General features: G+C 35.5%; 2 protein-coding genes across 3 annotated transcripts in view; one reads left to right on the top strand and one right to left on the bottom strand.

The window, feature by feature from the left end:
• Positions 1 to 14,784, bottom strand: part of LOC129223731 (protein amnionless-like) — a 48,745-nt gene that overhangs the window by 26,421 nt on the left and 7,540 nt on the right. For both annotated transcript variants that reach the window (XM_054858087.1, XM_054858088.1), the window contains exon 2: positions 12,019 to 12,188. In XM_054858087.1, the coding sequence (XP_054714062.1) occupies positions 12,019 to 12,188 (170 nt within the window). The remainder of the gene's footprint in view (positions 1 to 12,018; positions 12,189 to 14,784) is intronic.
• LOC129223730 (tubulin-specific chaperone E-like) overlaps positions 13,940 to 14,784 on the top strand; it is a 310,220-nt gene continuing 309,375 nt past the window's right edge. Inside the window, exon 1 of the mRNA XM_054858085.1 lies at positions 13,940 to 13,974. The gene's annotated coding sequence lies outside the window, so the exon portion shown is untranslated. The remainder of the gene's footprint in view (positions 13,975 to 14,784) is intronic.

Genomic DNA, 14,784 nt, shown 5'->3' with positions numbered 1-14,784 from the left:
GTTTCTAAAGTTTTTGCAATCAAAGGATTGCAACCAGGTGTTCCCTTTTAAGACTATTTTAAGACTCCAGGAACCCTTTTAAGACTATCCCATGTTCTTAAAAGTTATAATTTTGTGTATATTTTAGTTTACTTTTTATTCCTTTTCCATACTAAATATCATACAAAGTGATACTAATGAAGAGCAATATTTGAAATGTTTGGAAGAATTACGGCATCGCGAATGAGGATAAATTTCAAAAATTTTGGCTCCTCATCTATTCCAAAAGTCCATTAAAATATGAAAATTTACAAAGAAAGAATTTGGCTCAAGCCCGTCGTTTCGAATTTTTCCAGCGCAGGGGGAGGGGGAATGGTGTATACTAAATGCAAGTTGTACCAAAAACAGTAAAACCATGCCCATTTACATGTAAATACATTATTTTTTCAAAGCCGGGGGCTGTTGACCCCCGCGTCTAAATGACGCGCGTGGTTGGACGGCAAAATCCATTGAAAATTCCACCAAAAAAGGGGAAAAAGAAAAAACACCAACTCTAGTCAATCTCACAACGTTGCTGTGGTCCACGTTACCACAACTCAGTTTCATGCGTATTTGTTGTATCTAAACGTTTAAAGTTAAAAAAAAAAAAAAATGTGAAAGATCCAAATTATTCAAACAACCGCAGAAGCAATAGATACATTTTGTAACTTACTTAGATGTGTTGAAATTTTGCAAATTTGTTGAGCTATTTTTATAGTGTTGGATGTTTTTTTAAATGGTGTAAAAAAATTAAAAGCCGATAGTTTGCCATCGCTATAATAACTGGAGAGATATGGCGTGTTTACTTATGTCAAAGTTTGAAAGGTGATCAATTTTTCAAAACCCTTGAAGCTCTTGGCAAGAACTTAAATTTTCTGTCAACAAGTAACTAAAATTAAAAATTAAAAAAAAAAAAAACCGACTGAGTCGCAGCTGTAGAATCTAGAGCTGCTATTTAGATTCGGAACTCCAGCGCTCGAATACGCTACCTTGCGGTGATTTATAAAACTGCGAATGCAACTAAAACATTGCCACGTTGCGCTCCACGTGTGTCTGTTGACGTAAACACAGGCAGTTTGTTCTGAGTATTTATTAACGCAATCGATGTGTCTTAGTTTGCTTTCAGCTACAGAAATTAATTCGTCCCTTAGTAGTATTCTCGAGCTTCTCAAAATAATGTTAGTTTTCCTTATTTCTTTCAAAAAAGTATTAAATGGTGGAAGCATAAACAAGAAAACTCTGGATTAACAAAATTGGATAACGTTATACCAGGTAAAATTTTTTATTGTTTTGTATGAATTTGTAAGAATATGAGTTTTTTAAAATCTTAAATTGATTTAACTAATCATATTTTACAGCAGCATTTAGTTGGAATGGACAGTATGCAAAATATTTTCTTGAATTTATTATCGTAGAACAAAATGAAAAATGTTTAACCGAGAAAGAATTTACTTTATTCCTTTTATTCTCAGCTGAAAGGTTTCGCCAAATTTGTTTAGGGTTATAGTTTTAGTATTGTGCGAGCAAAGTAGCCTTGGCGAGATTTCGCGTTTTTAGTTAAACCATTTTTAATTTTTACCATGAGTGGAATAAAATGGTAGTAAGATTACAGAATTCGATAAGTAAAAAGCATAGACTAATAATAAGAGTAGACCGAGCTTTCTCATTCTTGCTGATGAAGAAAATTGGTTCATAGATGTATCATGTGACTAGTGGAAGGGCTTGGCGAAGACTTTGGCAGCATGGTTGCTAGATGGCAGCATTATCTACAGTTTGGCACTCGACATGTATTTTACGACAATGTGTTTCCATTAAAAAAAACTTCCAGGTGCAGGGATTGAACTGTTTTTCTTTTAGTTATGCATTATTTTGACATTAGTAATAGTTTTTGATCAGTTTTCGGTAACTTTTATTTCATTTGGAGCTGTCAGCGTTGGCGTGAACGAAATGGCGTAAACGTTTTGCGTGAACGCAAAAATGTACTAATCGGTATCTTAAATTGAAACTGTAGGTAATAATCTTACCGTTTACTGATTCTTCTTGGTCGCTTGCATCTTTTATTGTTTAGAGAGTTTTTGAAATTGACTAAAGAAAATGCACAATACTATCTAAACGAAAAACTCACTACATTAACAAAATATTTGCAACTTAGAATAACAAATTTACAAATCGGACTCCATAAAAGATCATTCTTCCGTGATCCATAAATTCTATTTATTTTATTTCGCGCTGGCGTTGATCGTCTGCTACGATTAACGTCCGCTGTTGCTAGGATATCCACCAGTCACATGGTTTGGTTTATGAGCAGCAAAAGGGTTGCCATAGCTCGGTCTACTCTTATTATTAGTCTATGGTAAAAAGAAATAATGGTCAATCAACTGAAAAGAAAACTACCACCATATATAAACTGTGAGTGCACATTTTATTTATTTTGTTCTGAGTGAATTTGAATAAATATCAGTTTTTCAATTCGATGAAAAAAAAAACGAACTTAACAACATTGACTGGACATTTTTCCTTAACCTAATTCCACATAAATGATTTAAATAACCTTTGTTACTACAGTATCCTACTGAAACAGACAGTATGCAAATAAATTTTCTTGAAAATATTTATCGTAGAACAGATTGAAAAATCCAGAAAGAACGTTAAGAATTTGAACAATAAAAAATAAAAAAATCTGCCAAAAATCTGTTTATAGGGTTATGGTTTTAAAATTGTGTGAAAGAATAATGTATCTTGACAAGATTTCGCATATCAGGTAAATCATTTCCATGACGAATGAATTAAATGCATGATTTCTTTGAATATCCAATCATATAGTCATAGAAATAAATTATCTAGTGTTAAACGTTACTCTTGACAGTCTGCCACGTATGTGCACTATGTGACAAAAATGTCAACAAATGCCAGAAATGTCACGAAACTGAACTTAATATGTACTAATGTATAGAAAAAACGGTACAAAATGAAAATGCCGTTCGAAGCGAACCAAAAATTTATGAATTCCGAATTCAACATCGTGAAAATGGCTGCTTCAGAACAACTTACTGTGTGTTCTGCATTAATTGTTTACTTTCGTAATACTCTTTCTATATGGGTCAGAATAACCAAAAGACTTTGAAAAATCTTTTCAAATGAATAAAGCGAAAAAATCATACATACGAACAAAAATCGCAACACTTTTAGCATTTTCTTCGTTACCACATGCGTTTGTTTTAGTTTTTAAGTCGGCCATTAGACAGTGACTGCAGTGCCCCCTATAGTTCGTTGGAGTTGCGAATAGGCCGACGCATCAGCTTAAGTTTAGCCATTTTGGATCGGAAGTTTCATTGTTGCGCTGCTAGTGTTACCAGAGCAAAATTTCGGGTTTCGCCAAATTTGCTTAAAATAATAGTTTATTTAATAAACAAATCACGTGCCGCTAGTAATCGCTCTCAGTGAACAATCACCAAACGCGATTTCTCGCCAGAAAAGACAACCACTCAAACACGCGCTCCCATAGACTAATAATAAGAGTAGACCGAGCTATGGCAACCCTTTTGCTGCTCATAAACCAAACCATGTGACTGGTGAATATCCTAGCAACAGCGGGCGTTAATCGTAGCAGACGATCAACGCCAGCGCGAAATAAAATAAATAGAATTTATGGATCACGGAAGAATGATCTTTTATGGAGTCCGATTTGTAAATTTGTTATTCTAAGTTGTAAATATTTTGTTAATATAGTGAGTTTTTCGTTTAGATAGTATTGTGCATTTTCTTTAGTCAATTTCAATAACTCTCTAAGCAATAAAAGATGCAAGCGACCAAGAAGAATCAGCAAACGGTAAGATTTTTACCTACAGTTTCAATTTAAGATACCGATTAGTACATTTTTGCGTTCACGCAAAACGTTTACGCCATTTCGTTCACGCCAACGCTGACAGCTCCAAATGAAATAAAAGTTACCGAAAACTGATCAAAAACTATTACTAATGTCAAAATAATGCATAACTAAAAGAAAAACAGTTCAATCCCTGCACCTGGAAGTCTTTTTTAATGAAAACACAGTGTCGTAAAATACATGTCGAGTGCCAAACTGTAGATAATGCTGCCATCTAGCAACCATGCTGCCAAAGTCTTTGCCAAGCCCTTCCACTAGTCACATGATACATCTATGAACCAATTTTCTTCATCAGCAAGAATGAGAAAGCTCGGTCTACTCTTATTATTAGTCTATGCGCGCTCCGATCCAAAAAGGCTAATCTATAGCTAATCTTAAGCTGATGCGCCGGCTCGAATATATTCGCAACTCCAACGAACTATAGGGGGCACTGCAGTCACTGTCTAATGGCCGACTTAAAAACAAAAACAAACGCATGTGGTAACGAAGAAAATGCTAACAGTGTTGTGATTTTTGTTCGTATGTATGATTTTTTCGCTTTATTCATTTGAAAAGATTTTTCAAAGTCTTTTGGTTATTCTGACCCATATAGAAAGAGATTAGAAACCAAAAAGTATTACGAAAGTAAACAATTAATGCAGAACATACAGTAAGTTGTTCTGAAGCAGCCATTTTCACGATGTTGAATTCGGAATTCATAAATTTTTGGTTCGCTTCGAACGGCATTTTCATTTTGTACCGTTTTTTCTATACATTAGTACATATTAAGTTCAGTTTCGTGACATTTCCGGCATTTGTTGACATTTTTGTCACATAGTGCACATACGTGGCAGACTGTCAAGAGTAACGTTTAACACTAGATAATTTATTTCTATGACTATATGATTGGATATTCAAAGAAATCATGCATTTAATTCATTCGTCATGGAAATGATTTACCTGATATGCGAAATCTTGTCAAGATACATTATTCTTTCACACAATTTTAAAACCATAACCCTATAAACAGATTTTTGGCGAACTTTTATTTTTTATTGTTCAAATTCTTAACGTTCTTTCTGGATTTTTCAATCTGTTCTGCGATAAATATTTCCAAGAAAATTTATTTGCTTAACTGTGTATTTCAGTAGGATACTGTAGTAACAAAGGTTATTTAAATCATTTATGTGGAATTAGGTTAAGGAAAAGTGTCCAGTCAATGTTGTTAAGTTCGTTTTTTTTTTTCATCGAATTGAAAAAGTGATATTTATTCAAATTCACTCAGAACAAAATAAATAAAATGTGTACTCACAGTTTATATATGGTCGTAGTTTTCTTTTCAGTTGATTGACCATTATTTCTTTTTACTTATCGAATTCTGTAATCTTAGTATCATTTTATTCCACTCATGATAAAAATTAAAAATGGTTTAACTAAAAACGCGAAATCTCGCCAAGGCTACTTTGCTCGCACAATACTAAAACTATAACCCTAAACAAATTTGGCGAAACCTTTCCGCTGAGAATAAAAGGAATAAAGTAAATTCTTTCTCGGTTAAACATTTTTCATTTTGTTCTACGATAATAAATTCAAGAAAATATTTTGCATACTGTCCATTCCAACTAAATGCTGCTGTAAAATATGATTAGTTAAATTAATTTAAGATTGAAAAAAACTCATATTCTTACAAATTCATACAAAACAATAAAAAATTTTAAATGGTATAACGTTATCCAATTTTGTTAATCCAGAGTTTTCTTGTTTACGCTTCCACCATTTAATACTTTTTTGAAAGAAATAAGGAAAACTAACATTATTTTGAGAAGCTTGAGAATACTACCAAGGGACGAATTAATTTCTGTAGCTGAAAGCAAACTAAGACACATCGATTGCGTTAATAAATACTCAGAACAAACTGCCTGTGTTTACATCAACAGACACACGTGGAACGCAACGTGGCAATGTTTTAGTTTCATCGGCAGTTTTGTAAATCACCGCAAGGTAGCGTATTCGAGCGCTGGAGTTCCGAATAGGGGCCTTAGTAAAATCAAGAGGGAAAATTGAAAATTCTTTTAAAAGCCTTATACTATTAAAATCAATTTCAAGTATTTTATTTAATAACAAGCAGAAACTGGTAACAGATAAAAATTTTTAATCATTGCATTTAATTTCCTTGTCGGCTATGGAGTAAAGAAATGTACATAGAGAGGCCCCGTCTATGGTAAAAGGAGATTAAATCGAAGCCAGAATTATGGGATACAGCGGTACAATGATGAGCGGGGTTATGATAACGTGATCACTTCGCGAGAATAGTTTTCACCAATCTCGGAAAAAGACCATATAAAGGACGGATTGGTTTGCATTTTAATTCATGTTTTAATGAAATTTTGCAAATGTGCTTCATAACTTTATCAACAATATCTAAGTTTAAATTAACAACTAATTGAGAATCAGTAATGGAATGTTTTGAATCAAGATGTATCTCATGATACTTAGCAAGAAGCTAAGGATCTTGGGGTACAGTGGTGAAATTTCGGCTTCAATTTCTTAGTTTAACCTCTTTCAGCACTATCCATGGAAAGGAGGGTTGCCAGAGCCTCGAAAGGTTGGACTTCTACCTGTTGGTCCGCGGAAGGTTTTTTATTTCCCTTCTACCACCAGTGGAGACCACTGAAGGCATTCCTCTATCCGCCACCCGGGGAAGCGCTCTCTAGGGGTTACAGGCTCCCCCGAGAGTTTGCTTCTAACTTCACCAGCGAACTTCTTGCGATTAAGGAGGCACTCACTTTTTACATGACCAATCAAGAGATCTCAGTCCCAACTGATGGATTGGCAATCTTCTCTGACTCAAAAGCGGCCTTAGAAGCAATAAAAAACGGAGCAACCAACATCACCTCTGCCATAAATGCCCAACTCGAAGACTTGCACGGCAATGGAAAATCCTGCATGCTGCAATGGATACCGGCGCACGTGAATATTGAAGGGAATGAGTGTGCGGATTTCCTAGCAAAAAATGGCAGAAACGTTAGCAAACCTTGCACCACCATCACGCTAGCAGACGCAAATGCTGTCGCAAAACATCGACTTCTGCCGCATACCTTTAAGAAGCCCCTCATCACCGACTTTGATTGCCCCAGAATCCTAACATCTACAATTGCAAGATTAAGAACAAACCACTATAAAGGGATGAAAATTCTTTCCGACAAAACGAGAACTTATATTCCCTGCAAGAACTGCACCGATGCCCAACTGACTCCGGATCACATTCTTGAGTGCCCGGCCCTTATCCCACATGTTCTGCAGCTGGGTATGGTGCCACTGGCTTCAGAACTTCGAGAGGTCCTCTACAGCACAGATGCGTTGCAGCTAGCGGACGCGGTCTTGAGGACACACGGAGCCATTTAATTGTCCATGGACACAACAAAAAAAAACAAAAAAAAACAAAAAAAAAAAAATTAAAAAAAATTAATTTGAATTTTTGGCATCTTAAATTTAAATTATGTTTTTCGCAATCATGAGCGTGTGTGTTTGTGTAGGCGCATGTGTGTGGGTGCGTGGGTGCGTAAGCAGGGCCTGATTACTGAATAGGCCAACTAGGCCTTGGCCTAGGGCCCCCCGCTCTTTAGGGGCCCCCAAATTGCTAAAATTGCTTTACCTAACGAAAAAAAACGGTAATGTTTGATTACAGGGGCCCCTGAAAAAGGGTTTGGCCTAGGGCCCCTCGACGTCTTAATCGTTCCCTGTGCGTAAGTGTATGTATGCATGTGTGTGAGTGTTGTGTACGTGCGTGTGCGTGTAGGTGTTCGTGTGTGTGTGTGTTGTGTGTGTGTGTGTAAACGTTCGTGTGTGTGTGTGTGTGTAAGCGTTCGTGGGTGTGTCTGTGTAGGCGTTCGTGTGTGTGTGTAGGCGTTCGTGTGTGTGTGTAGGCGTTCGTGTGTGTGTGTAGGCGTTCGTGTGTGTGTGTAGGCGTTCGTGTGTGTGTGTGTGTGTGTAGGCGTTCGTGAGTGTGTGTGTAGGCGTTCGTGTGTGTGTGTAGGCGTTCGTGAGTGTGTGTGAGCAGGCGTTCGTGTGTGTGGGACATGGACGCCACCGCCCAGCAAAAGTGGATTCCGGGGGACAGTGCTCAGGACCAGCCGCGCCGCCGCCGGTGGACGGTTTTGCTGCAGCCCTGGTCCAAGCTGAAAAAGGCACGGACGCCAAAAACGGTCAAGTGAGAACAATAAGCAATCGTGATTGCTCAAAAAAACCTCTTTCAGCAGCCATTGGTCAGAGAAAACAATGCTTCCTGTAATTAATTTGAATTCGCAACTCCAACAAACTATAGAGGGCACTGCAGCCACTGTCTAATGGCGGATGAAAAAGGTAAAACAAACGCACGCCGCGTAGCGTAAAAAATGCTCATAAGCCTAGTAAATTTTGTTCGTACGCATGATTTTTTTCGCTTTATTCTTTTCAAATTAATTGTCAAAATCTTGTGGATATTCTGGTCTACGTAGAAAGAAATGAGAATTCAAGAAGCATTACTAAACGTCAAAAATTAATGCAAATTACGTAGTTCGTAGTTCTAAGCAGCCAGTTCCACGATGTTGAATTCGATATTTATCAATTCTTGATAAAAATAAATAATAATTGTGGCCTGACAAGAATAACAATTAATGAGAGATAATTTAATTATATGACATTACAAATTATTATCAAAAGAAGATGATACTTCTTTGTCTCGCTTGGCTACCACTAATTGTTTTGCATTTGTAGCTGAGTCATATTTCTCAATTTGCCGAATCGGTTAATTTAAAACTTTTCTGTTTCGTATTTTTCTAATTTCTGCGTTATGATTTAATTATGTCATGCAATGCAAATCATCAACAACCTTCGCACGGATATATGGTGGTAGTTTTCTTTTCAATTGATCTTACATTATTTCTTTAAACTTATCGAATTCTGTAATCTTTCTACCTTTTTATTCCACTCATGATAAAAAAAATAAATATGGTTTAACTGACATGCGAAATCTCGCCAAATGTTCTTTGCTCACACAATAGTAAAACTATAACCCTTAACTATAATCCCACTATTTTGGCGAGGAAAATTTTCAGCGTTAAACATTTTTCATTTCGTTCTACGATAATATATTCAAGAAAATATTTTGCATACTGCCCATTCCAACTAAATGCTGCAATAAAATTAGTTTGGTTAAATTAATTGTTTTTAAACTAGGCGGAGATGAAAGCCTTAATTCTTCTGCTAATGTTATCAAATCCTTCTTTCGAACTCAAGATTTAAAAAAACCCATATTCCTACAAATTCACACAAAACAATTAAAAAAAAACTTACCTGGTATATCGTTATCCCCTTTCAAAAAAAAAAAAGAAAAATGCATCGAACAGAGCAAATGCGAAGTTTGTTAACCCAGAGTTTTATTGTGTTTACGCTTTCGCCATTTACGACAATCATCACACTTTTTGGAGGGAAATAATGAAAACTAACATTATTTTGAGAAATTGAGAATACCGTTAAGGTACGAAACAATTTCTGTTGCTGAAAGCAATCAATATTTATTTTTTTGAAAATGTTTACTTAACGTAAACGTAAAACACGGTATGTACTTCAAAACTGACTGGAATGTGAGTACAGATATCCATCTTTTGCGGATATTTTACGTTAAGCGTAAACAGCAGTATTATACATTTTTATTTAGGTTGATGGTTCGGCTTTGTATTAAAAGTGATGCTGCAATTCTAGCACGCTCTTCTGAGGTTGAAAATTTGACCCTGAAAAGGGCCTTTGATAGAAAAATCAGACTCCGAATCCATTAATAATTAAGACTCAAAACTCAATCTTTACCGAGACCTAAGAACGAAATCAGAGAAAGCTTTGTGATTTCTAATTTTTACTTTCTTCTATATCTAATATATAGAAGAAAGTATTGGATTCGTACAAATTTTCGAATTTCGAATTTTGACGGATTCGAACGTTTTGAGGTGTGCTGAGTCCATTTCGACCATTTTTGGAAAATGTCTGTCTGTCTGTATGTGTATGTGTATGTGTGTGTGTGTGTGTGTATGTGTGTCACGTCTGTGTGTGACCAGTTTTTTGTGGCCGCTCTACAACAAAAACTACCGCATGAAATCGAACGAAATTTAGTACACGTATGTGCCCCTATGTGAACTTGTGCCCATTAGTTTTTGGCGCGAATTCCTCCAAGGGGGGTGGAGCAATGGGACGTTTTTCGAGTTACGCTTGCTTGCTATTCCTCAGGAAGTAACTGGCGGAATCAAACAAAATTTGGTCCATATGTTGGTATTAACAGGAACAGGTGCTGATTCAATTTTGGTGTCAACAACTCAAACGGGGGTTGAGCTATAGAACGTTTTTTGTCGTCAATTGTGACTGCTGTATCTCAAGAAATAATGAACGGAATGAAAGAAAAATTTATCGGCAAGTAGCCCTTAGTGGGTATAAGAACTGATTTTATTTTTGTGTCAACAGCTAAAAAGGGGGGTAGCGCAATCACCCGTTCTTTTTTTCCATTTTGAGTGCCCTATCTCAAGAAGTAATGCTACGTTCTGGTTGAAATTTGGAATATATGTGAATCCATATGTAAACAGGCTTTGGTTCAATTTTGACGCCGATCGCTCCAAGAGGTGTTGATTTTTTTTTTTTTTTTTGCGAATAAAAATATTTTTATTAATGCAACATTAAGAAAGATAAATCGTAATAGATTGCCGTCTGCGTATTTCTCGTGATTTTAATTTTATGGAAATGATAGGAAATATTATCTCAATGATTTAAAATTTTTAACTGTTGCCATCTTATGTTTGTTAACAAATAAAATATTTGTAATTAATTCAAGCAATGCTTTTAAAATAACTTTCAATTTTCGCTCTTTGCTTTGCTTTTGCAATAATTCAGACATTGGAATAGTCGTCAAGTTTTTGCATGTGTAATTTTGTTTTTGTTGGGAATATTGCTTCCTCGTCAAGCATGGGGAGGGATCAGAAAAAAAAAAAAAGAAAAATATAGAAGAAAGTTTCGTGATGGCCACAACATACTAGTGATTTTAATTGTATGGAAATGATAGGAATTATTATCCCAATGATTTAAAATTTTTAACTGTTGCCATCTTATGTTTGTTAACAAATAAAATATTTGTAATTCATTCAAGCAAGGCTTTTAAAATAACTTTCAATTTTCGCTCTTTGCTTTGCTTTTGCAATAATTCAGACATTGGGATAGTCGTCAAGTTTTTGCATGTGTCATTTTGTTTTTGTTGGGAATATTGCTTCCTCGTCAAGCATGGGGAGGGATCAGAAAAAAAAAAGAAAAATATAGAAGAAAGTTTCGTGATGGCCACAACATACTAGTTATCTGTTGCTATCTCAAATTTATTAACAAATTTAAACTGTTTAATTGTTTTTAGCAAGATTTTTGAAATCAGCTAAGTCAGCTCAAGCGCAGTTGAAATGGCAAATTTGTGATAACCGGGATTTAACGTCGAGTGCAATGTTTTAGTTTTTTCGGCAGTTTTGTAAATCACCGCAAGGTAGCGTATTCGAGCGCTGGAGTTGCGAATTGAAAACCGGCGAGATTAGCATAGGGTTGCAATAAAGAATGCAAAGCTTGTCATTTTTACCCTTTTCGCCAACTCAATGCAGTTATAACTGAAAAACCTTTCAGGTCTAAATAAAAACACAACAAAAAATACTAGGAGTACTTTTTTTTTCATATCACCAAAATGTTGCTAACTCCAAAATATGGCACGCGTCCTCTCTTCCTTCTCTACCTATTTTAATTTTAAGGAATGGACTCGTATTCTTAAATGATTGACAACGGTCATTTGTTCGCAGTCGGACTAGAATACGGTTTGACCACGGATTGTATGGAATCGGCAAACGTTAAGTTAAGACGAGCCTATCTAAAGGGGGGGGGGGGTAATAAAAATTTGATGCGCGTGTTCCGCTCATTTGAATGATACGCCGCTTAATTTAGAGATTTACACAGTACACACAAATGTAAAAACTGGCATCCATGAAAAGTAAGAGATGCTTCCATTTCCGCCTGTAAACCGGATGTTTGCCTCTCCATACAATCCGTGGTCAGACAGTATGTATCATAAGGCAAAAAGTGTTCGTTACCATTTCTCGTACTGAGAAGACTTCCGGCATGTAAACAGTGATGGGGGGTGAAGCGGGAAAAATCACTTTGTCGTTCGCACAAGGTGGTATTCCATCCTGCCAGACCCGGGGGTTGTCAAAGTTTGTAGTCAAGCGCCAAGTTTTCACGTCTTGTGCCCTCGACAGCGTAACTACAACAGAGGAAGAAATAAAGCTACAAATTATCGCCACATAAACTGTGTTAAGGCAGAAGAATAACACGTGAATTGAATGCGGATTAGCTAAGTCTCAGAATCCGGCAACGGGCACATACGCGTTGCGAGATTTAAGACCAAAAAAAAGAAAAAAAAACCTAAAAGAAGTTGAGTGTATTTCAACACTGGTAGTCAATAAAATTTTATCACGCCAGGATGCTATTCAGTATTTGCGAGCAGTGCTGCACGGAATCACAATTAAATACGGCACAGCTCCGTTACAGCATCTAGAAGCATGCAGTGTGACTCGTGCTACGTGCTTGAATGCAAGTTAGATCATAAAGAAACGGAGTGTGTCTTTACAATGGTGGTTTTTTACTTCCTTTTACAATAAAAAAATTTTGAAAAAAAAAATAGAACCGACTTCAAAATTGCTCTAAAAAGTGAAAAATAATTTTATTCTTTAAACACCATCGATAATACTTTTAAACATAATTTTTGAAGTTGGCGCAAAAACGATCGATAAAATCATCCACAGCCATAACTCAACTACAACTATAAATTTAACCACGTCCAGTTTCTTCACTACCACATGCATTATGCATTGATGACAGCATATTTGAGTAACGATATAAATGTTTCGCTCCTAAGTTTGGATGATTTTTTGATAAAAATATGAACGAAGCATGGTTACAATGGATTTTACTTTTTGTTTTAGCGCCAACTTCAAAAATTATGTTTAAAAGTATTATCGATGGTGTTTAAAGAATAAAATTATTTTTCACTTTTTAGAGCAATTTTGAAGTCGATTCTTTTTTTTTTTTTTTCAAAATTTTTTTATTTCATTCTTTTTAGTGTAAATGTAGATATTTCAGTAAAAGTAAGAAGTTACCTAGTAAGAAGTGCGACTCTATATCACTGTATTGCTTTAGAAAAGCCTTTATTGAAAATTATCATTACAATTACTATTAATGTTACTGTTATATGGCACCAAACTTTTATAACAATGAGTTTCATATTGTCGCGTAGATGAAGATAGCGAAGACAATGTGAAAGCCAAATGAAGCGAATACTCGTTAGTCTCAACTCGAGATCTTTATTCAGAACCACGAATGAACGTTACATCTCCTTATATACAACTTGAAAAAGTGCTGGAACTTTCCAGACTTTAAAAGATACAGAAATTAATAGAACATTCGAGAAAATACGGGAAACAGTAGAAACGAAATTTTAGTAAAATTCACTTTGTCCTAGTCGGGATTTGAACCCGGGTCGCTCGTGTGGGAGATGAGAATTCTACCACAGAGCCACCGTTATCCACGTATGAAAAGTGCGAACTTCGCTACAATATCATTTTAATCATTTAATAGGGAAATTTTCTGTTTTTTGCCCATAACTTTTTTTCTAAAGAACAAATATGATCAAACAAAATAATGGGACCTAAGTTGAGCCATCCTCTATCCATTAAAAAAAGAATCATCAAAATCGGTTCACTAGGTGAGACGCTATGAGTGGACAAACAAACAAAAAAAAAAAACATACATACGGTATGAATTGATAACCGCCTCCTTTTTGAAGTCGGTTAAAAAAAAAGGAAGTATTGTATTCGCAAAAAAATTTTCACTCAAAAATCGATCTTAATTTCCATTTTACTCACTCCCGAATGAATGTTGAGTTTTTCTTTCGACTCGACCGCACGTGGACAAGTGTCTAAGAGCGTATAGACACGCGAAATATCCATTTTTAACCGACTTCAAAAAGGAGGCGGTTATCAGTTCATACCGTATGTATGTTTTTTTTTTTTTTTTTTGTTTGTCCACTCATAGCGTCTCACCTAGTGAACCGATTTTGATGATTCTTTTTTTAATGGATAGAGGATGGCTCAACTTAGGTCCCATTACTTTGTTTGACCATATTTGTTCTTTAGAAAAAAAGTTATGGGCAAAAAACAGTAAATTTCCTTATTAAATGATTAAAATGATATTGTAGCGAAGCTCGCACTTTTCATCCGTGGATAACGGTGGCCCAGTGGTAGAATTCTCGTCTCCCACACGAGCGACCCGGGTTCAAATCCCGACTAGGACAAAGTGAGTTTTACTAAAATTTCGTTTCTACTTTTTCCCGTATTTTCTCGAATGTTCTATTAATTTCTGTATCTTTTCAAGTTTGGAAAGTTCCAGCACTTTTTCAAGTTGTATATAAGGAGATGTAACGTTCATTCGTGGTTCTGAATAAAGATCTCGAGTTGAGACTAACGAGTATTTGCTTCATTTGGCTTTCACATTGTCTTCGCTATCTTCATCTACGCGACAATATGAAACTCATTGTTATAAAAGTTTGGTGCCATATAGCTGTAACATTAATAGTAATTGTAATGATAATTTTGAATAAAGGCTTTTCTAAAGAAATACAGTGATATAGAGTCGCACTTCTTACTAGGTAACTTCTTACTTTTACTGAAATATCTACATTTACACTAAAAAGAATGAAATAAAAAAATTTTGAAAAAAAAAATAGAACCGACTTCAAAATTGCTCTAAAAAGTGAAAAATAATTTTATTCTTTTAACACCATCGATAATACTTTTAAACAT

This window comes from Uloborus diversus, chromosome 6 (assembly GCF_026930045.1).
Source record: "Uloborus diversus isolate 005 chromosome 6, Udiv.v.3.1, whole genome shotgun sequence".
Classification (NCBI taxonomy): Eukaryota; Metazoa; Arthropoda; class Arachnida; order Araneae; family Uloboridae; genus Uloborus; species Uloborus diversus.
The sequence above is the reverse complement of the archived record's forward strand: the minus strand, read 5'-3'. Positions and strand labels throughout refer to the sequence as shown.